This window comes from Chiloscyllium punctatum, chromosome 39, assembly GCF_047496795.1.
Source record: "Chiloscyllium punctatum isolate Juve2018m chromosome 39, sChiPun1.3, whole genome shotgun sequence".
NCBI lineage: Eukaryota > Metazoa > Chordata > Chondrichthyes > Orectolobiformes > Hemiscylliidae > Chiloscyllium > Chiloscyllium punctatum.
In genome coordinates, this window is record NC_092777.1 from 32,963,258 (window position 1) to 32,984,824 (window position 21,567).

At 42.1% G+C, this 21,567-nt stretch overlaps 1 protein-coding gene across 1 annotated transcript in view; it reads right to left on the reverse strand.

Moving 5' to 3' along the window:
• LOC140463939 (phosphoinositide 3-kinase regulatory subunit 6-like) overlaps nucleotides 1-21,567 on the reverse strand; it is a 99,133-nt gene that overhangs the window by 22,147 nt on the left and 55,419 nt on the right. The window contains exons 10-14 of the mRNA XM_072558422.1: nucleotides 21,035-21,191; nucleotides 14,986-15,072; nucleotides 4,949-5,408; nucleotides 3,439-3,541; nucleotides 2,837-2,959 (exon numbers count right to left, since the gene is read on the reverse strand). Of these exons, the coding sequence (XP_072414523.1) occupies nucleotides 2,837-2,959; nucleotides 3,439-3,541; nucleotides 4,949-5,408; nucleotides 14,986-15,072; nucleotides 21,035-21,191 (930 nt within the window). The remainder of the gene's footprint in view (nucleotides 1-2,836; nucleotides 2,960-3,438; nucleotides 3,542-4,948; nucleotides 5,409-14,985; nucleotides 15,073-21,034; nucleotides 21,192-21,567) is intronic.

Here is a 21,567-nt window from a genome sequence, read left to right on the forward strand (position 1 = left end):
GGTAATGAGCCCTGTTTAATAGTAAGTGATCTCTTGTAGATTGGGTTCCAAACTGCAGCACATTCGGTGTTTTCCTTTAAATAATACACGAGGTTGGGGGTTGAAAAGTCATTTTCAACTCTACTAGAGAGAGTGCTATTGAGCCTGAATACTCTTATGCGTGCCAGCCTGGATTTGAATATTGCTACAAAGGTTAGAGCCAAACAGCTTTTGCTTCATCACCACTGTGTTACAGGTAAAGACATCCCTCATTCAGGGTTCTGCAAGTTGGTTAAAAAGGGAATCATAACTATAGAATCTTCACCAAATAGCAAAAATCATGATACCAACCGTTCAACTATCAATGTCAACTGCTGCAATATGTTCAAAACTTTTTTTTGCATTTTCACATTTGTATTTCTGCTTTTATTTTAAAAAACTTATCTTTTTGGATCACCTCTTTTTAATGATCTTTGTGTATATGTGTATATTTTGTTAATTCAGGAAAGCTTGGTTACACTGGCCCCTTTTAAACCACAACTTCATCTGGAACTTGGTGAAAGGTGTCCACAAGAGAAGTGAACTTTTGAAAAATAACCTTGTTACAACAGCAAAGGGTGGGGTATCAGGTGACAGATTCATGGTAGCTAAAGTACCAATACTCCCTGGAGACATAAAGATATCCTAAAACAAAATATGCTAATTGCATGACTGCAAATGAATTATTATGTCTAACTATAGGCAATATTTTGCTGTGAACTTGTGGATGGAGCTGCCCTCACATCTTGCTTTTAGATTAAATCGGTGCTTTGCATGCCCAGATCCATAGGCACCCAGTTTTAATAGGCTGTCCCAATACCACAGCAGTTTACTCCAGTACAGGTCCATCTTTGGTAGAGTCTTGTTCCAGAATTTCAGGCAGAAAGAGAAACACAGCATGATTTGATAGTTAGTATAGAACAGAATAGAAATTTGTTGTCACTTGTATTTGACAAAAAAATACAGTGAGGTGCTTAAGTCACCACATTCTAGCACCGTTTTAGCTACAGAAATTAATATTTTTTTTATTAGAATAGTTTAATTCACGGCTCATGGGTTCCCAAGGTCATGGAAAAGACAGGAACCAGGTTCCCCACCACTGCAGAAAAGTCAACATCGAAGCAACTGAATCTCAGACCATTGGAATCCCGGCTGGAACACCATGCCGCTGAAGATACTGCAGAAGCAACCTCAAGGACCCATCACATTGCAGAAGCAGACCATCATACCAGGCTGTTGGAATCCCTGGCTGGAAGACACTGAAAAAGCCACTTCAAGAAATCCTGGGCCAGATCCACCATGTCACAGAAGCAGACCACCACTCTATTGAACGCAGGAGGACATGGCTGCAATGGCCATGAGGAACAGACCATACCACCTTGTCTGCTGCAGCAGCCTCCTGAAACATCCTAACATCCTTCCTCCTCCTCCAGCTGGCCACAACATCACCACCACCACCACCAGGACTCGGACCCAAAATACTGCCACCAAGAGTTTCACTTTGCACCATTGCTCTTCACCAGGCATTCACCAGAAGGTCAGCAGAATCAATCACTTAAAGAATAAAGGAAGGAAGAAATTGAAAAGAAAAGCAAACAGAGCAGAGAAGCCTTGAGCTGAGGAGCCCAGATGCTGTTTAATCCACTACCAACATCTTGATAGCCTGCTGATGTAGAAAATGCAAGCAACACAAACTTTGAACAGTATCTTAAATGCTATAAATGAAAGTAGTTGTAATTAACTGCAGATGAACAGATCTGGTGAAATATATTTTTTTTGGCATGGTAGCTCAATGCAAGCTTACCTTAGTGATAAATTAACGGAAGAGCTATTTCATGATAACAGGCTAAAGTGTTTATCAGTGTAAATTGTAGGATGGTTTAATTCTATAGTAGTTTACATTACATTAGTACATTAGGAACCAGTGATACATGAAAATGATGAACCAGTTTTAAATTACTATGAGCTAGAAATCACTTTCAACAATAATTAGCAAATGAATGGTTTACACAATTGCCTTAATGACTTTCTTTGCTCATTTTGCAGCTTATGTTAATCTGTTGTTTGAAAAGTATTAACAATATTACTTTATATTTTCCTCACTTAATTCACTGCAATCAGTGTATTGTAATATAATTAATTTAGAATACAGTTTGCTGCTTTTAGGATGGAGTACAGGAGCAGACTCCATATTTTGATGATATTTCAGAGGCTCCAGAGTCTATTTCCATAATAGGGGAAAATAATGGCCCAGATATTCCAATAGGCAAAGGGTCATCAGGCAGCATGGAGAAGGTGATTGCCTAGTGGCATTATCACTGGACTATTAATCCAGAGTTCCAGATAGGGTTCTGGGGACCTGGGCTGAAATCCCGCCACAGCAGAGGGTGGAATTTGAATTGAAAAAAAACATTTGAATTAAGAGTCTAATGATAGCCATGAATCCATTGTCGATTCTCAGAAAAAAACCCATCTAGTTCACTAATGTTCTTACCTGATCTGCTGATCTGTGACTCCAGACCCACAACAATGAGGTTGACTCTTAACTGCCCTCTGAGTAATTAGGGATTGGCAATAAATGCTGCCTAGCCAGCAACACCCTCATCCATTGATTAATAAAGGAAAATAAAATCACTGTTCCTATACATGAGCAGAGTTGAATCATTAACAGTGGTTAATGCCTAATTCCTAAACACATTAAATACCCAATAATATAGAATTAACATTTATCCTGTGACATTCTTTTTACTACAATTATTCCTGTTATACAGCACATAAGCAGGCTACCAGATAAGGATGCAATCGGAAATAGCCTTACCGTTTTAGCTAGTTCAGGTATCATATCTCGCAGGCTGTTGATATTGCTGTTATACCACGGGTCTATGCTACCCAAATACCTGGACATTTCACAAGAAAAGTCACTACGCAATAATGGGATGACCTAAAAAACAAAGTATTCAAAAATGTGTTCACTATCATCTAACTGCAGATGCTGATAGAATTTATATTTTTTAAACAGCTGTTAAAAGTAACTCTGGTTCTGGAGTAATTGTTTTCAACACATTTCACATTAGCTACTTCAAGTCTGCAGCTTGAAGTATATCTCTTCAATGATTTTAGAATATTAAGAGGTTTAATTTCACAGTCAAGCAGAGAATATAATCCTTACACTACTAAGCAAAATATTTTAACACCAACATTGCAAGGTTTTGATTGACAAGTCAATTATATAGCATCTGTCAAATATCTCAAAGGGCTTCAATACAACTATTTTGCAACCTATTCTGATTTGTTCAAAAAGTTAATTGTATAAGTTATGTAGTCAGCAGAGACAAGGCAGATCTGCTACTTAAAAAATAAAATTAATATTCCACAGAGTCAACTGCAAAAAAGACTATTTGAAATACAGCTTAGACACACCTTGCTGACAGATACCGGGGTCTGCTCCTCATTTGTAACTGGGATGTAGTAGAACTGCAGGTTTAGTTTTGAAGTCAGAATACATCTTCTTGTTTCTCTTTTCCTAAGTAATAGAATTGAAGTAAAAATACTTTTGTCATTATTTTTAAGCTCACGATTGGCAGTTTAGACTGCAGCTCTACTAATGTTTTTATTTAAAATATATTTCTGTTACTTTGAGAAAACTTTCAAACAATTATTCATCAGCCCCAGATCGTGAAACTGTACAAATTTTGGTTCAGAAACAGAAACTAAAGAGGAAACTGCTGAATTTCTAATACATTTCCACAAAAGAATATGAACACAATCAAAGTTGAAGTTTCATTTGAAAATTTTAAAGTATCAAGATGCCTTTAGGAAAGGAAACTCTTATGATATCATTATAAACTTGGTTTTAACAGTAACAATATTAAATGGGAAAAGTAACAAATCATAGTCACATTTCTAAGTCACAGCATAAACAGGATTGCTTGTAGCAGACCTACCTGTAGTATAATTTAAGATGACAAGCTCTTGCAGCATATTGATAGTGCTCCTACCTCTGGGTTCAAGTCCTACATACATCAAAGGTGTGTCATAACATGTCTGAACAGAGTTAAAAATCACACAACACCAGGTTATAGTCCAACAGGTTTATTTGGAAGCATTAACTTTCGAAGCGCTGCTCCTTCATCAGGTGGTTGTGAAGGAGTAGCGCTTCCAATTAAACCTGTTGGACTATAACCTGGTGTTGTGTGATTTTTATCTTTGTACACCCCAGTCCAACACCGGCATCTCCAAATCATGTCTGAACAGGTTGACTGACAGTATCCAGATCCAAACACTAGTTTATTTCTGGTTCTACTGAACTAGCACTTTGAAATTCTGAAATTTTGAATTTCACACTGGATTAAATTATACCTACAAGTAGGTCTGCTACAGGCAGACACAATGTACTTAAAATAATATGTCTTAGCTGAGGTGATACCCACAGGGGCTTACTTCACTAGGCTTAACTTAACTTTAGTGACCCTACGCTATGAAAGGGTGAAGCTTACAAAAGAAAAAACAAAATCATAATTATTTCCATTTTCAAAGACTTCACATAGACTCAGTGCACATGCATGGACATCAGTAAAATTACAAACAAGCTGACCTGTGATGCTCACTACTGTTAAACAGTCCACTCACATTCGTTGTCAACTGTATCAAGTAAAGGGTATCATCACAAGATTAAAGAACACAAACTAGCTTAATGCAACAGTTGACAGAAAAAATGCAGAGATTAAAACACCTGTCTGTCAAAGAAGGAGAAGCAGTAATCACCAGCTTATAAAGTGACACCCTACTCTTTTGTAAATCATGAAAATTTAACAGGAAAATATAGAGGAGAATCAAACCAGAGGCAGTATTAGATGTCATCAATGAAGGGGAACTTTTCTTATTTTGAAAATTGTTTATCTAAATTCTGAATAAGTATTAAATAAAATACCTGATAGAAAGAACAGCCTTTGCCAATCGTCCCAAAACGCAATCATTCCCAAGTACTACGACACGTGCAGTATGAGGCTTCTGTTGTTTGAAGTTGAACAGCATTGTATTGCAACCAAACTTACGCTGAAGTTGCACAGTACCTCCTGTTGCAGAGGTATCATAAATATCTGAAAGGTTCAGTGTGTTTTCGGAATCATAGCTTTTCTTCTTTATGCAGGCTTTTCTGACAAACTTGGTCTGCTCTTTCTCACTGGGCCCTGCAGCTGGCATGTCATTTGCAAGAGGGAGATCCCCACAATCTTTGACAATACCACTGTCATTTGACAGAACTGATAATCTTGTTTGCTCAATGTTAAGACTGTCTGTTGTCTCGCTCAGTTCAGAATTGTCAGAATCACTATTCAAGTAGTCCTGGCTACTGCCACCTCGACTTTTAACAAATTGCACCAGTTCCTTCCCTGGGGAAAAAATACAACATGAGCCAGAGGCAAAACATGGTGGGCAAAATGCATGATATGCAACATACATGACCAACATATACATTAATATGTATATTAAATGGCAAAATGGATCACAGACAAGATACAAACATTATGAGGACAGATTCTTGTAAGTTCTCACACAAATTAATTTCTTGTTTCCTGGGAACAAGTCAAAACTGGGCCAACTATAATTGGTTTATGAACAAATTTCCCACAGCTTAATCAAATCCATCTTATGAAGTTCAGCTCAATATTTGAATTTCTATAGACAAAAAGGATGCCATGTTTTGTTTTGGCAAGTTGCGAGATATTGTGTTATAGGTTATCTATATTAACTCACTCACCATCTTGCTATATTTATTCATTCATATCCCTTTACTAACCCGTTATTTACTATAACATGGTTTCATTCATTCATAAAATCACAGTTTCATGCTATATTTTACTAACATAAGATAGACCAAATTTAAAACAACTCTTTTTAATCAAAACATCCCTTTCAAACCCATTACTACATTTTCACACCTTATTGGCCCTCGCTACAAGCAGTGTTTTCCTCTGAATAGATGCAGCATACAGAACAATGCCATCCCAATGAAGTCACCACAAAACATAATGTTAATCAGCCCTTACCAACCACCTCTTGGGCCTGAATAGATTTCCAATTAGTAAGTACCTATTAAATACCTTTAAATTGGGCCATTATCCCTTTAAGAAACTAACTGACAAAATGGTGCTTTCGTGAAATTGCACGAATGAATGAAACACATACCGGCAAATAGTAAACAAATCTCACAACCCAGCTGCAGTAGTCAGTTTAATATACTTTATTCTTTTATTAAAAACAAGTACAATTTTTAAACTTATGTAGAGCATATTGGCCTAGTATTTTTACTAAAATTTACTAACTTAAAAAACAAAAGGACTAACACCTCTTAAATATTCAAGCAGACTGGACAGACACTTTTAATCCCATCAGGAGTAGCAGCCAGCATTTGATTTATTTTAACCCATCTCCTGTCTCCCAAGACAGCACCCTTCAAACCTTTGTGTACGAGAGATAAAACCGTGTAACACCATAGTAATGGAATTTTAATATATGTAAGAACTGTGTATAAAGGGGCTCTTGTAAAAGGTGATTTCTGCCACTCACTGATTTCAGTCATCAAGTTATGGGAACGTGTACAAATAATGACCGAAATCAGTGAATGGAGAAAATAGCCTCTCTTATTCAGCAATTATAGCACAAGTTCGAGACGGCAATAGAATCCCGGAATACAGTTCTTACTGGAGCCCCTTTGTACACAGTTCTTACATATATTAAAATCCATTACTGTTGAGTTACATTGTTTTATCTCCAATACTCAAAGGTTTGAAGGGGTTCTTTTCACAAAGTGTTCCATAAAGGGTAGACGGCTTTTGTGAAACATTAGTGCTGCTATTGTATATGAACTGAAAGAAGCTGAATGCTAACATGCTGATGTAGTAACTTTAATGTACATTATGTTCATGCCATAAACATGCAAGGCCGAATTAAACAACACTAGTCCCATAAAAATTATGTTCAGAAGTCTGTAGATTACTTCCAGGTAATACAGATCCCTTTGCTCCTGATGAAGACATACTGAAGTGTGGAGTCTCACATTCTCAAAATCACTCAGTTGGATGGCTCTAGGGCCATATTTGGTACATGGACAAGAGAAAAGTTTTCTATGAACCTACCAAAGTAGAGTACAGTGACCCAAGTTTGAGTCATGTAAACTTGGCAGAGATCCAAAGCTGGCAACAATGACAGAAACTTGCCATGATGTCAGGCCACTAATTTTCAGGTCACTTCCATCAAGCCTATATCCCAAGACAGATTAGCTACACTGTGCTTTTCCAACACTACCTACAAATGACAGTTAACACAGATTAGGTACAACTTTAAGCCAAAGGAACAGGACATCAAGGCATCAAAACCTATAATGCCAAAGATCAAGACATTTACTGGCATCCAATTTGAGAAATATAACCTTTTCTACAGGTCTTGCTGCCTTATTCTCAATTACTTCTGGGGGTCAGGTTTAGACAGTGGATTTGGATCGACTCAGGCTTGGAGGGCCGAAGGGCTGTTCGTGGGCTGTAAATTTCCTTTTTTTCCTCTTTGTTCTGCTATATTACTCAGATTTAAAGCAAAATTTAAAATGCCAAACTAGCAATTGAGAAAATTCAGTTCACTATCTTTTGTATGCATTCAGCAATAATTCCTTAATTAGAATATCAAATCCAAGACTCCAGAATTAGGAGGCAAATTGAACATTGACAAGCTACTTCAGTTAGCCTGAAAATCAGAGTACCTCAGACTCATCAACCTTTTCTCAGCACCTCATCTTCCGCCTAGGAACCCTCCAACCACAAGGGATGAACTCAGATTTCTCCAGTTTCCTCATTTCCCCTCCCCCCACCTTGTCTCAGTCAAGTCCCTCGAACTCAGCACCGCCTTCCTAACCTGCAATCTTCTTCCTGACCTCTCTGCCCCCACCCCACTCCGGCCTATCACCCTCACCCTGACCTCCTTCCACCTATCGCATTCCCAACGCCCCTCCCCCAAGTCCCTCCTCCCTACCTTTTATCTTTCCTCATTCCTGAAGAAGGGCTTATGCCCGAAACGTCGATTCTCCTGTTTCTTGGATGCTGCCTGACCTGCTGAGCTTTTCCAGCAACACATTTTCAGCTCATGCCCAATAGAAGAAAACTAAAAGTGGTCACTTTACTTGTTATGTGAGAGAATGATGACTGGTTTGCAAAGAACAAAATGGGAAAAATATTTATTTTATGATGATGACAATGACTATTTTAATCAAAATGTCTTTACACAAGAATTCATCCAGCCAATCTTTCGGCAATAAAAATAATACTTTATGGGGCTATATTTGGTACAGGAAAAAAAAAGTCTTCTATGAACCTTGCAAAGCAGAATAATAAATAATAATTTACTTCATTGAGCTGCAGAGTGGGCTATTAACCTGCTATTAACCATGTCCCACAAGATCCATTCCCAATGTATTGCTACGAGACTCTGCAATACACTGCAGCAGTTGAGATACAGACCTATCACAGTGATTTAGAGCAGTTCGGATAGATGGTAAAATTTAACAGCAGAATAGCTAAAGCCAAACTGCCTTTGGCAAGCACTGTAAAACAGGTTGGGAGTGAAGAGTCATAGAGTCACAGAGATGTACAGCATGGAAACAGACCCTTCGGTCCAACCCATCCATGCCGACCAAATATCCACACCCAATCTAGTCCCACCTGCCAGCACCTGGTCCATATCCCTCCAAACCCTTCCTATATATATACCCATCCAAATGCCTCGTAAATGTTCCAATTGTACCAGCCTCCATCTCTTCCTCTGGCAACTCATTCCATATACGTACCACCCTCTGCGTGAAAAAGTTGCCTCTTAGGTCTCTTTTATATCTTTCCCCTCTCACCCTAAACCTATGCCCTCTAGTTCTGGACTCCCCGACACCAGGGAAAAGACTTTGCCTATTTATCCTATCCATGCCCCTCATAATTTTGTAAACCTCTATAAGGTCACCCCTCAGCCTCCGATGCTCCAGGGAAAGCAGCCCAGCCTGTTCAGCCTCTCCCTGTAGCTCAAATCCTCCAATCCTGGCAACATCCTTGGAAATCTTTTCTGAACCCTATCAAGTTTCACAACATCTTTCTGATAGGAAGGAGACCAGAATTGCACGCAATATTCCAACAGTGGCCTAACCAATGTCCTGTACAGCCGCAACATGACCTCCCAACTCCTGTACTCAATACTCTGACCAATAAAGGAAAGCATACCAAATGCCTTCTTCACTATCATATCCACCTGCGACCACTTTCAAGGAGCTATGAACCTGCACTCCAAGGTCTCTTTGTTCAGCAACACTCCCTAGGACCTTACAATTAAGTATATACACCCAGCTAAGATTTGCTTTCCCAAAATGCAGCACCTCGCATTTATCTGCCATTTCTCAGCCCATTGGCCCATCTGGTCCAGGTCCTGTTGTAATCTGAGGTAACCCTCTTCGCTGTCCACTACACCTCCAATTTTGCTATCATCTGCAAACTTACTAACGGTACCTCTTATGCTCGCATCCAAATCATTTATGCAAATGACAAAAAGTAGAGGGCCCAACACCGATCCTTGTAGCACTCCACTGGACACAGGCCTCCAGTCGGTAAAAAAAACCCTCCACCACCACCCCCCTCTGTCTTCTACCTTTGAGGTAGTTCTGTATCCAAATGGTTAATTCTCTCTGTATTCCATGAGATCAAACCTTGCTAATCAGTCTCCCATGGGGAACCTTGTCGAATGCCTTACTGAAGTCCATATAGATCACATCTACTGCTCTGCCCTCATCAATCCTCTTTGTTACATCTTCAAAAATCTCAATCAAGTTTGTGAGACATGATTTCCCACACACAAAGCCATGTTGACTATCCCGAATCAGTCTTTGTCTTTCCAAATACATGTACATCCTGTCCCTCAGGATTCCCTCCAACAACTTGCCCACCACTGAGGTCAGGCTCACCGGTCTATAATTCCCTGGTAGGTCTTTACCACCCTTCTTAAACAGTGGCACCACGTTTGCCAACCTGCAGTCTTCTGGCACCGCACCTGTGACTATCAATGATACAAATATCTCAGCAAGAGGCCCAGCAATCACTTCTCTAGCTTCCCACTGAGTTCTCGGGTACAGCTGATTAGGTCCTGGGGATTTATCCACCTTTACCCGTTTCAAGACATCCAGCACTTCCTCCTCTGTAATCTGGACATTTTGCAAGATGTCACCATCTATTTCCCTACAGTCTATATCTTCCATATCCTTTTCCACAGTAAATACTGATGCAAAATATTCATTTAGTATCTCCCCCATTATCTGTGGCTCCACACAAAGGCCGCCTTACTGATCTTTGAGGGGCCCTATTCTCTCCCTAGTTCCCTTTTTGTCCTTAATGAATTTGTAAAAACCCTTCGGATTCTCCTTAATTCTATTTGCCAAAGCTACCTCATGTGAGAAATCAATCTTTCACCAACAGCGAAAATATGTATAGTGGTTTCTCTTCCCAATTTCTTGCATAATTGCAGGCACACAACAAGAGCTAGTCCACTTACACAGACTTGCTGCAAAGGTCACCTTCATTGAAAGAGTGGCCAATTTGCAGCGAGTAGTTAATGGGTGTACAATGGCCCACAACAAAGGCCTGCACATCAATTACAAGAGTTGTGTGTTGACCTCCCAGAAGCCAACTGTTGAGACGTCTAGTCAAGAGAAGGGCTGCAGTATATGAAAATGCCAAAGGATGAACAGGTCACGACCACTCCTGGGTTACTTGATGCACACTGGCATTAACCACTTGCTGATGTCATATACTAGTTATACATTAAAGGAATGTAATCTCTTCTGATTTACAATTAAATCTGGCTATTCTTATTGCACCCATCTGACAACTAAGGTGTTACGTATAATTGCGTGGACCTTTACATATCCCACAAAATAATCAAAGCCAATTGTTCTCTGTGTTTGACAGGCCTCTCAGTCTTCAAGTTGGAGGGTCTTACAATCAAGGTTTGTCAAATTTTAGAAATGTCAGCAGCTGAGCCCTGAAGGAACATGGATATCCAAAAAATATAGATATTCAGATCTGTCATCACTATTGTCGCCACAGACAACAGGGGACTTACCTGCTCCTCTTGGAGAGTTTATTTTTCCACAAGAGACTGCAGTGGACTGCAAGAGCTGGAACTTTGGAAATAAAGCATGTTTTGGGGGGGCAGGGGGCAGGGCTTGCTGTACCCTCTGTGCTGGGGGTGTTGAGATACAATCCCCTCTATTCCATCCTGGTATTTGTGACTGCTGAAGGCAGTGGCTGTAACTGCTGCTGATGTTGCTGCTTCTCCTGGTGTGGCTGCAGAGCTGGAGGAGGCTACATCTCCTCCTCAGAATTCCAAGCAAGTTCAGGGAGTACAGAGCCCATGGCACAGGGAGGTCGCACACGGTGGGACTGCCCTCAGAGGAATCTAAAGCATTGCAATAAGTTACCCAGAGTTTCAGTTCCCAATGAAATGAGTGATTTCAGGTAGAAAGTCTTGGAAGTGTTTGATGGGAAGACAGTGTAGAGGAAGCTTTATTCTGTATCTAGCCCCGTGCTGTCCCTGTCCTGGGATAGAGGGGATGGTGTAGAGAGATCTTGACAGTGTACCTAGCCCTGTGCTATCCCTGTCCTGGGATAGAGGGAGCTTTACTCTGTATCTAGCCCTGTTCTGTCCCTGTCCTGGGATAGAGGGGATGGTGTAGAGGGAGCTTTACTCTGTATCTAGCCCCGTGCTGTCCTTGTCCTGGGAGTGTTTGATGGGGGAGGGGGACAGTGTAGAGGGAACTTTACTCTGTATCTAGCCCCGTGCTGTCCCTGTCTTGGGATGGAGGGGACAATGTAGAGGGAGCTTTACGTTTCTGTTTAAAAGAGTAGACACAGACCCTTCAGCCCTTCCTGTGTTCGGTGACCAAAAAGCACTAAACTGCATTGATCCCATTGACCTGCACGTGGTCCATAGACTACGGTGCCCTGGCATTCCAACTGCTCACTGAGAACCTTCTTAAACATTGCCTCCATACCCCTGTTAGGCAGCACTTTCTATATTTCTACATCCAAAACCTCTTTCCCAGATCTCCTCACTTTAAACTTGCGCCCTCTGGTCTTAGACCTGTCGCCCAATGGAGTTGGAGTGGGGGTGGGGGTGGGGGCAGCGGTAAGGGGGATGTGAAATGATTCTCCCCATCTCCTCCTAACCATGCCTCTCCTCAGCCTCCGCTGCTCCTATTTCCCTTCTGAGCCAAGACTTTCCATCCCAGGCAAACGGCCCCTGACGAATCTCGTCTGCTCCCCCACCCCACCTCCTCTCCAGGTTTTCCGATAGCGAGGAGACAGGAACAGCACATGGTGTTCTCTCTGTGGCCCGAACCCGTCTTTTGCGAAGTTGGAAGTATGGTGGGGGGAGGGTGCTTGCTTTCTTCTACGTCCCCGGTTAATGAAGGCAAGTGTTCCTTCTACCCCAGTCTGTGCTGACAACCTTCAGGGGTCTAGATTAGAGTGGTGCTGGAAAAGCACAGCAGGTCAGGCAGCATCTGAGGAGCAGGAGAATCAATGTTTTGGGCAAAAGCCCTCCTTGGATGCTGCCTGACCTGCTGTGCTTTTCCAGCACCACTCTAATCTCGACTCTGGTTTCCAGCATCTGCAGTCCTTGTTTTTACCTAACCTTCAGGGGTCTGTGGACCTGTACACCCAGCTCCCCTTTGTCCCTCCGTACTCTCCCCCCGGGGACCTATCATTTATTCTGTGTGTCCCTCCCTCAATGTACCTCCTGAAATGCATCAACCTCACAATCCTTGGAATGACAGTATGAGAAACTGTTTGTTTGCAGTTTATATAACTGATTTGGATGAGAATATAGGAGTTATGCTTAGAAAGTTTGTGAATTACACCAAAATCCGTTACCACAGAAAGCTGTGGAGGCCAGGCCACTGAGCGTATTTAAGACAGAGATAGATAGGTTCTTGAGTATCAAGGGGATCAAGGGTGATGGGGAGAAAGTGGGAGAATGGGGTTGAGAAACTTATCAGCCATGACAAATTGGCAGAGCCAAAACGGTGAGCTGAGTAGCCTAATTTCTGCTCCTATGTCTTATGGAAGGAACTGCCCCTGTAAATGCAAGTTTTCAATCTGTGGCTGAGCACAGGCATGCTGCTTCACCTTTATCTTCCTTGACAATTACTTCCTGCTCCATATTCACCTTGGGGGTCTAACCTGGCAGCCTGCAGACACAACACTGGGCACTGTAGCCAAACAGGGATTCCATGCTTAAGAAGGATCTTAATTTGCTTCTACACTGTGCCTTGGGTGGCACGGTGGCACAGTGGTTAGCACTGCTGCCTCACAGCGCCAGAGATCTGGGTTCAATTCCCGCCTCAGGCGACTCTCTGTGTGGAGTTTGCACGTTCTCCCCGTGTCTGCGTGGGTTTCCTCCGGGTGCTCCGGTTTCCTCCCACACTCCAAAGATGTGCAGGTCAGGTGAATTGGCCATGCTAAATTGCCCGTAGTGTTAGGTAAGGGGTAGATGTAGGGGTATGGGTGGGTTGCGCTTCGGCGGGTGCGGTGTGGACTTGTTGGGCCGAAGGGCCTGTTTCCACACTGTAAGTAATCTAATCTAAAAAAAAACAACCTTAATTGGTGTGACATCGGTAATGTGTCTTGAAAATGAACAACACTCACTGATTAATTTGAATTTATGGAGTTTTTAGGGGCAGCATTGCTTTCATTTGGGGAATTGGAGGAGGATGATACGTGAAGCAGATTGATTATCCGATATTGCTGATGTGCTAACATCAGCCGAAGCTAATGGCTGCGTTTAAGCACAATGCTACCATTAGGTGGACAAAGTTAAACATCACACAACACCAGGTTATCGTCCAACAGGTTTATTTGGGAGCACACTAGCTTTCGGAGTGCCGCTCCTTTATCAGGTGATCAATCCCCTGATGAAGGAGCACCGCTCCAAAAGCTAGTGTGGTCCCAAATAAACCTGTCAGATTATAACATGGTGTTGTGTGATGTTTAACTTTGTACACCCCAGTCCAACACCGGCATCTCCAAACCATGACCATTAGGTGGAGCACAGTGTACACTTCCACAGAATAATCTGAACACAAAAGATTTATTCTATTGTAATGTAAGATTAAAGCCCACCCAGCAACCCCATAGCAGTAAGTATCATATCATTATCCTTAGGATGAGTTAACAACTTCACTCTCATACCTTGCCAGTACCAGGATGATAGAAGGATGAATGAAACTTGAATCTTTCCCAGCCAGTAACATCTCTGCTCCTATTTGGAGTATTAGTTTAGTTAGGGTAAAGACAGAAATCGAAAAGCCTCAACCTTCCAATGGGACAAGTCACAAGTCAGTTGTTTGTGACTATGAAGCTTAAATCTACACTTCAACCTGATTTATTTAGCATTCATAGCCCCATGTTTCCTGTTTGATGATTATTAACATAGAATTTCAGCTCTTTCTTCATTAAAAGCATTTGCACATGTGCGGGAGCAGTCTGGCAACTGAGAGACTGATAACTTCTGGGCTCCCCCACATCAGCAAATGGCTCCTGGTAGCCATCTTTCACAGAACTGAGTACTGGGAATGCACACTGTCTACTAATAGTGACTTTTGAACTCTCTGTGATAGACTATTAATTAGGAATGCACAATATACCTACTAATCTGATAAATTCTCTTCTGAGACAAATCCAAATACTTGCCCTACACTTGTAAAACAAAAAGTCACAGATATTCCTCTTTCCTTTCCAACAAGGAAAATTTTAATGACTGTACGGTAAACATTTGAACATTTGGAAATGGAAATAGCCCATATCAATTCGGAATTTTGCAAGAAATCATTTCTTTAAAGAAGTACACACAAGTTAGAGACTTTATGGCATTAGAACAAAATATACTCACAGAGTAGGTCATCCTCTTTCCAGATGAAAAAGCCGATATCTGGATTTGGCAGTAGAATATTCTGCAGCCTGTCTTTTGGAGGAAGCACTAAAATACATCAATGAAACACCACTTCAATACCCTGTGTTCTAAAGAAACAACTAAAGTCATTTGATGAAAGCAGGCTATGTAATAGTAGAAACTTCATTTATGTTGCATCTCAGAAATAATTATAGATATAAGCATATGAATACTTAACATAGTTAAATGATTAACCCTCTGTAGGCACAGTAAAATATCTATAATGCTCCTACTGCAACCAGTTGTGAATGATAGTGGACAATTAAACAAAAAGTGAACAGAAAAAGACAGGGTTAGAATAAAAAAAAACTGCTTCCATTGGTTTGGGATTCTAGAACTAGGGGCTGAGAATTACAACCAGACTGTTGAGGAGCAATGTTAGGAAGCACTTCTACACACAAAGGGTGATAGATGTCTGCAACTCTCCCACAAATGACAGTGGATGCAGGATCAATTGTTAAAGTTAAACCTGAAGTTGATGAAGTTTTATTCAGCGAAGGGATTCAGGGATATGGGCCAAAGGCAGGTCTATGGAGTTAGGCCACAGATCAATCACGATCTCATTGAATGGTGAAACAAGCTCGAGGGGCTGACTGGCCTACACCTGTTCCTGTGTTCTTATGTAAGTGCAAAAGGAACACCCACATCTTGAATGATCAGGGAGCTCAGCACTGGTTGAAGCATTGGTGCTATCTTCAGCCAGACAGTTTCATGTGGATGCCCCATCTCAGGTAGCATTTGACTGACTACAGAGTCGAGGCACCATAATAAAACTGAAGTGAATGGGTGTCAGGGTAAACTATTCACTGACTGGAGTCAATCCTGGCACAAAGAAATATGGCTGTGGTTGTTGGAGGCCAATCACTTCAGACCCAGGACAGCACTACAGGAATTCCTCAGAGCAGTGTCCTACTCAGATACTTCAGCAACAAGTCAGGAGGTCAGAAGTAGAGGTGTTCCCTGATGACTGCACATTGTTTGGCACCATTTGCAACTCTTCTGATAATGAAGCAGTCCACGTTTGCATGCAGCAAGACATGTAACAATAAAGCTTGGGCTGATAAGTGGCAAGTAACATTCATGCCAGGATGATATTTCTGAAACCTCATACCTAACAGCAGCAGGTGGACTACAGAGGCTTTAGAAGGGAGCTCACAACCAGCTTCTCCAAAGGAAAGTAGGAATGGGTAGTAAGGGTTGGAGGGGAAGTCTTGTGGCACAGTGGTAGTTTCTCTGCTTCTCAACCCAGGCTAGGACTTGATCACCACAAAAGGTATCTTCATGATTTGGCCAAACACGTTGGGTATCAATTTGCAAATCCTTCCCAACAGACATCAAAGGCAGGCAGTTAGAGTGAGAGAGATTCCTGGTCAGCGATATGATAGAATGAAATTGGAGCCTTTACAGACAATATCTATAGCACCAGACATATAACCTGCCTGAGGAGGGCGGGCTCAGTTGATTGGATGGCTGTGCTGGATCACATTGGTGCCTGCTGCCAAAGGTTTGATTCCTGTTCCGATTGGGATAGGTTCGGGACTGACTCCTTACCCTATCCATGTGTGGAGGAAGTCATAGCTATGGGTCGGACCTGCTGTTCGACAGTGCTACATTTAAACTAAGTAGCGGGGGGGAGGGGACAAGCTGGATGTTTAAAAAGGAAATTGAAGGGGTAGTTAGAACAAGAGAAGTCAAGAAAGACAACTGTATCAAGGAGGCAGAAAACTGGAAAAGGCATCATGCTGTAAAGTTGAGTGAAATAAGGGTTGAGGGGAAGGGTGAGAGCAGTAACAAATTAAAAATTTGAATGCACGAAGCATTAGACACAAGGTGGATGAGCTTGAGGCTCTTTTGGAAATTGGCAGATACGATATTGTGGGGATAACTGAGACGTGGCTTCATGGGGACAGGGCCTGGGAAATGAATATTCAAGGCTACACGTGCTATCGTAAGGATAGACTGACGGGCAGAGGGGGTGGGGTGGCCTTGTTGGTAAGGGAGGATATTCAGTCCCTCGCGCGGGCGGACCTAGAGTCAGGGGATGTAGAGTCAGTGTGGATAGAGCTTCAAAACACTAAGGGTAAAAAGACCCTCATGGGAGTCATCTACAGGCCCCCAAACAGTAGTCTGGATGTTGGAGGTAAGTTGAATCAGGAGCTGAAATTGGCTTGTCGCAAAGATGTTACTACAGTTGTTATGGGGGATTTTAACATGCAGGTAGACTGGGAGAATCAGGATGGTATCGGGCCTCAAGAAAGAGACTTTGTGGAGTGCCTCAGAGATGGATTTTTAGAGCAGCTGGTGCTGGAGCCGACCAGGGATAAGGCGATTCTGGATCTGGTATTGTGTAACGAACCAGAATTGGTCAGTGACCTCTATGTGAAGGAGCCATTGGGAAGTAGTGACCATAATACAATAAGCTTCAATCTGCAATTTGAGAGGGAGTGGGTACAATCTGAAGTGACAATATTTCAGTTGAATAAAGGGAAATATGGAGCTATGAGGGAGCAACTGGCCAAAGTTCAATGGTTCAATACCTTAACAGGGAAGACCGTGGAGGAACAATGGCGGATATTTCTGCGTATGATGCAGAAGATGCAGGATCAGTTCATTCCTAAAAGGAAGAAAGATCCCAGGAGGAGACATGGGCGGCCGTGGCTGACGAGGGAAGTAAAGAAACATATAAGGTTAAAAGAGAAAAAGTATAACTTAGCAAAGATAAGCGGGAAAACGGAGGACTGGGAAGCTTTTAAAGAACAACAGAGGATTAGTAAGAAGGAAATACGCAGAGAAAAAATGAGGTACGAAGGTAAACTGGCCAAGAATATAAAGGAGGATAGTAAAAGCTTTTTTAGGTATGTCCAAGGCAAAAAAATGGTTAGGACAAAAATTGGGCCCTTGAAGACAGAAGCAGGGGAATATATTACTGGGAATGAAGAAATGGCAGAGGAATTAAATGGGTACTTCAGATCTGTGTTCACTGGGGAAGACACAAGCAATCTCCCTGAGGTAACAGTGGCTGAAGGACCTGAACTTAAGGGAATTTCTATTTGCCAGGATTTGGTGTTGGAGAGACTGTTAGGTCTGAAGGTTGATAAGTCTCCTGAACCTGATGGCCTGCATCCCAGGGTACTGAAGGAGGTGGCTCGGGAAATCGTGGATGCGCTGGTGATTATTTTCCAGAGTTCAATAGAATCGGGGTCGGTTCCTGAGGATTGGAGGGCGGCTAATGTTGTGCCACTTTTTAAGAAGGGTGGGCGGGAGAAAGCAGGAAATTATAGACCAGTTAGTCTGACCTCAGTGGTGGGAAAGATGCTGGAGTCTATTATAAAGGATGAAATTACGGCACATCTGGATAATAGTAACAGGATAGGACAGAGTCAGCATGGATTTATGAAGGGGAAATCATGCTTGACTAATCTTCTTGAATTTTTTGAGGATGTAACTCGGAAGATGGACGAGGGAGATCCAGTGGATGTAGTGTACCTGGACTTTCAGAAAGCTTTTGATAAAGTCCCACACAAGAGGTTAGTGAGTAAAATTAGGGCGCACGGGATTGGGGGCAAAGTACTTGATTGGATAGAGAATTGGTTGGCTAATAGGAAACAAAGGGTAGTGATTAACGGCTCCATTTCGGAATGGCAGGCAGTGACCAGTGGGGTACCGCAGGGATCCGTGCTGGGACCGCAGCTTTTTACGATATATGTAAATGATATAGAAGATGGTATCAGCAATAACATTAGCAAATTTGCTGATGACACAAAGCTAGGTGGTAGGGTGAAATGTGATGAGGATGTTAGGGGATTACAGGGTGACCTGGACAAGTTAGGTGAGTGGGCAGATGCATGGCAGATGCAGTTTAATGTGGATAAATGTCTGGTTATCCACTTTGGTGGCAAGAACAGGAAGGCAGATTACTACCTCAATGGTATCAAATTAGGTAAAGGGGCTGTTCAGAGAGATCTGGGTGTTCTTGTCCACCAGTCAATGAAGGCGAGCATGCAGGTACAGCAGGTCGTGAAGAAGACTAATAGCATGCTGGCCTTCATAACAAGAGGGATTGAGTATAGAAGCAAAGAGGTGCTTCTGCAGCTGTACAGGGCCCTGGTGAGACCACACCTGGAGTACTGTGTACAGTTCTGGTCTCCAAATTTGAGGAAAGACATTCTGGCTATTGAGGGAGTGCAGCGTAGGTTCACGAGGTCAATTCCTGGAATGGCAGGATTGCCTTACACGGAAAGACTGAAGCGACTGGGCTTGTATACCCTTGAATTTAGAAGACTGAGAGGGGATCTGATTGAAACGTATAGGATTATGAAAGGACTGGACACTCTGGCAGGAGGGAACATATTTCCGTTGATGGGGGAATGCCGAACCAGAGGACACAACTTAAAAATACGGGGTAGACCATTTAGGACAGAGATGAGGAGAAACTACTTCACCCAGAGAGTGGTGGCTGTGTGGAATGCTCTGCCCCAGAGGGCAGTGGAGGCCCAGTCTCTGGATTCATTTAAGAAAGAATTGGATAGAGCTCTTAAAGATAGTGGAGTCAAGGGGTATGGAGATAAGGCTGGAACAGGATACTGATTAGGAATGATCAGCCATGATCATATTGAATGGCGGTGCAGGCTCGAAGGGCAGAATGGCCTACTCCTGCATCTATTGTCTATTGTCTATCTCAAGAAGAAGCGGAGGAAATGTTGGCCTTTCCATCAATACCATAATATATGAATGAATAATAGAAAGCCATGGAAGAACGGTAACTGTTTGAACAATGAGCACTACATGAAAAGGATTGGAAAGCCTCATGTTAGAATTTATATATACAGCAAATTCTGGAAGATAAATACTTTCCTTTCATTTCGCTCTTCTGCAGTTAAGTAATACATGGACAGCATGATGGTTTGCACTGCTGCCTCACAGCACCAGGAACCCGGGATCAATTCCACTGTGGGGCAACTGTGCAAACTGCACATGGACATTTTCTCCACATCTGCATGGACATCCTCCCACAGCTCAGAGATGTGCTGTTTAGGTGGATTGGTCATGCTAAGTTGCCCATAGAGTGTCCAGGGATTTGTAAACTAGGTGGAAATGCAGGTTTACAGGGATAGGATGGGGCATGGGGTGGCAGGAGTGGGGGGGGGTTTGCAGGGGTCAGTATCGACTCAGTTGGTAGAATGGCCTGCTTCCACACTGTAGGGATTCTATGGTCCTAGAAATTCATGGGGTTACTCCACAGTGTCATTGATGGGAGCTATCTGCAATGGCTACTACTGTCTTCATCATCCTTAATAAATCAGGCAATTAGGCCATCTTTCTTGGCCCTCTGATGTTTGTCACTGCATTTGGAATTATGGTCTGGAAGCCAAGTGGGTCCCATTTACTGTGAAATCTGGGAAGTTTTTCCAAGTGAGATTGGATACACTTCCAATAACTCCAGAACTTGGAAAATCCTGCTTTTGAGTCACTTTCCAGTTTATTCCTCTGTGACATCAAGGCCGTGTAGCATTACGCATAAGCTGCATCCTGTGCAGGCATTCCAGAATTCTTGACTGATATCTGGAAGTTCACAGTCTGTGTTGGTTAAGTCTGTAGCCATTCCAGCAAATTCTGATCATTTTTAAACTGGTGCATTTTAAGCACCATTATTAACAGATTATAGACTGGGTAGATGACCCGAAATCAAGGCTTCTACTCATACTACTCAATCCAGCTTGGTGCATGAGAGGGACATGGATTTAACACCCTCTCACTCATTAAATGATCAACTTCCTTTAATACTTCCCTGAAAAATCTTGCCAGTGATTGTATACATATTCAAAAGAAATGTGCCGTCATACCAATCCACAATTTACTGCAGTTGGTAAATTCAATGTGCCTCAAATTAAGTAATCAGTGAATTACATGTGTTTTCTTTTGCAACCACCTTATTTTTTCAATGAAGTCCATCAGATGGTCACTGGGTTAACTGTTAGTTCTTGCCTACCTTGGTGTGGAGAGCTCATTATTGTTTGGTAAAATTGCTGCAACTTGCTAATATGTTTCTTCTGGGTTCCAGTCACCTCTTCTGACGAGAAACAAGACTGCTCTGTGATAGCAACCACTTCCTGGAAATAACGCTCAATCACATTGAAAGATTTACTCTGTAAAAGAAAAATGCTATTGGTTGTGGTCCTTATGTGCATATTAATATTTAACTTAAAACTGTTGACTAGCTTTACTACTGTAGCAAAAGATGGCATTTCATAATTCAAAAGAAAGCCATGAGGATAGCAGTCCACAAAATGATAGCCTAGAGATTCTGCAAATCTGAAATAGAAACAGAAAATGCTAGAAATCCTCAACAGGTCTGCACCCTGACAAAGGTCAATGAACTGAACTGTTAACGCTGCTTCTCTCTTCAGAAATGATGTCTGATCTGCTCAGGCTAACAGTCTAGCAGTAGTGGAAAGTTTTAATGAATGGAGTGGATTTTGTGGTGGTCACCCACATACCTTCCTCCTGTTTGACTAGTCAATT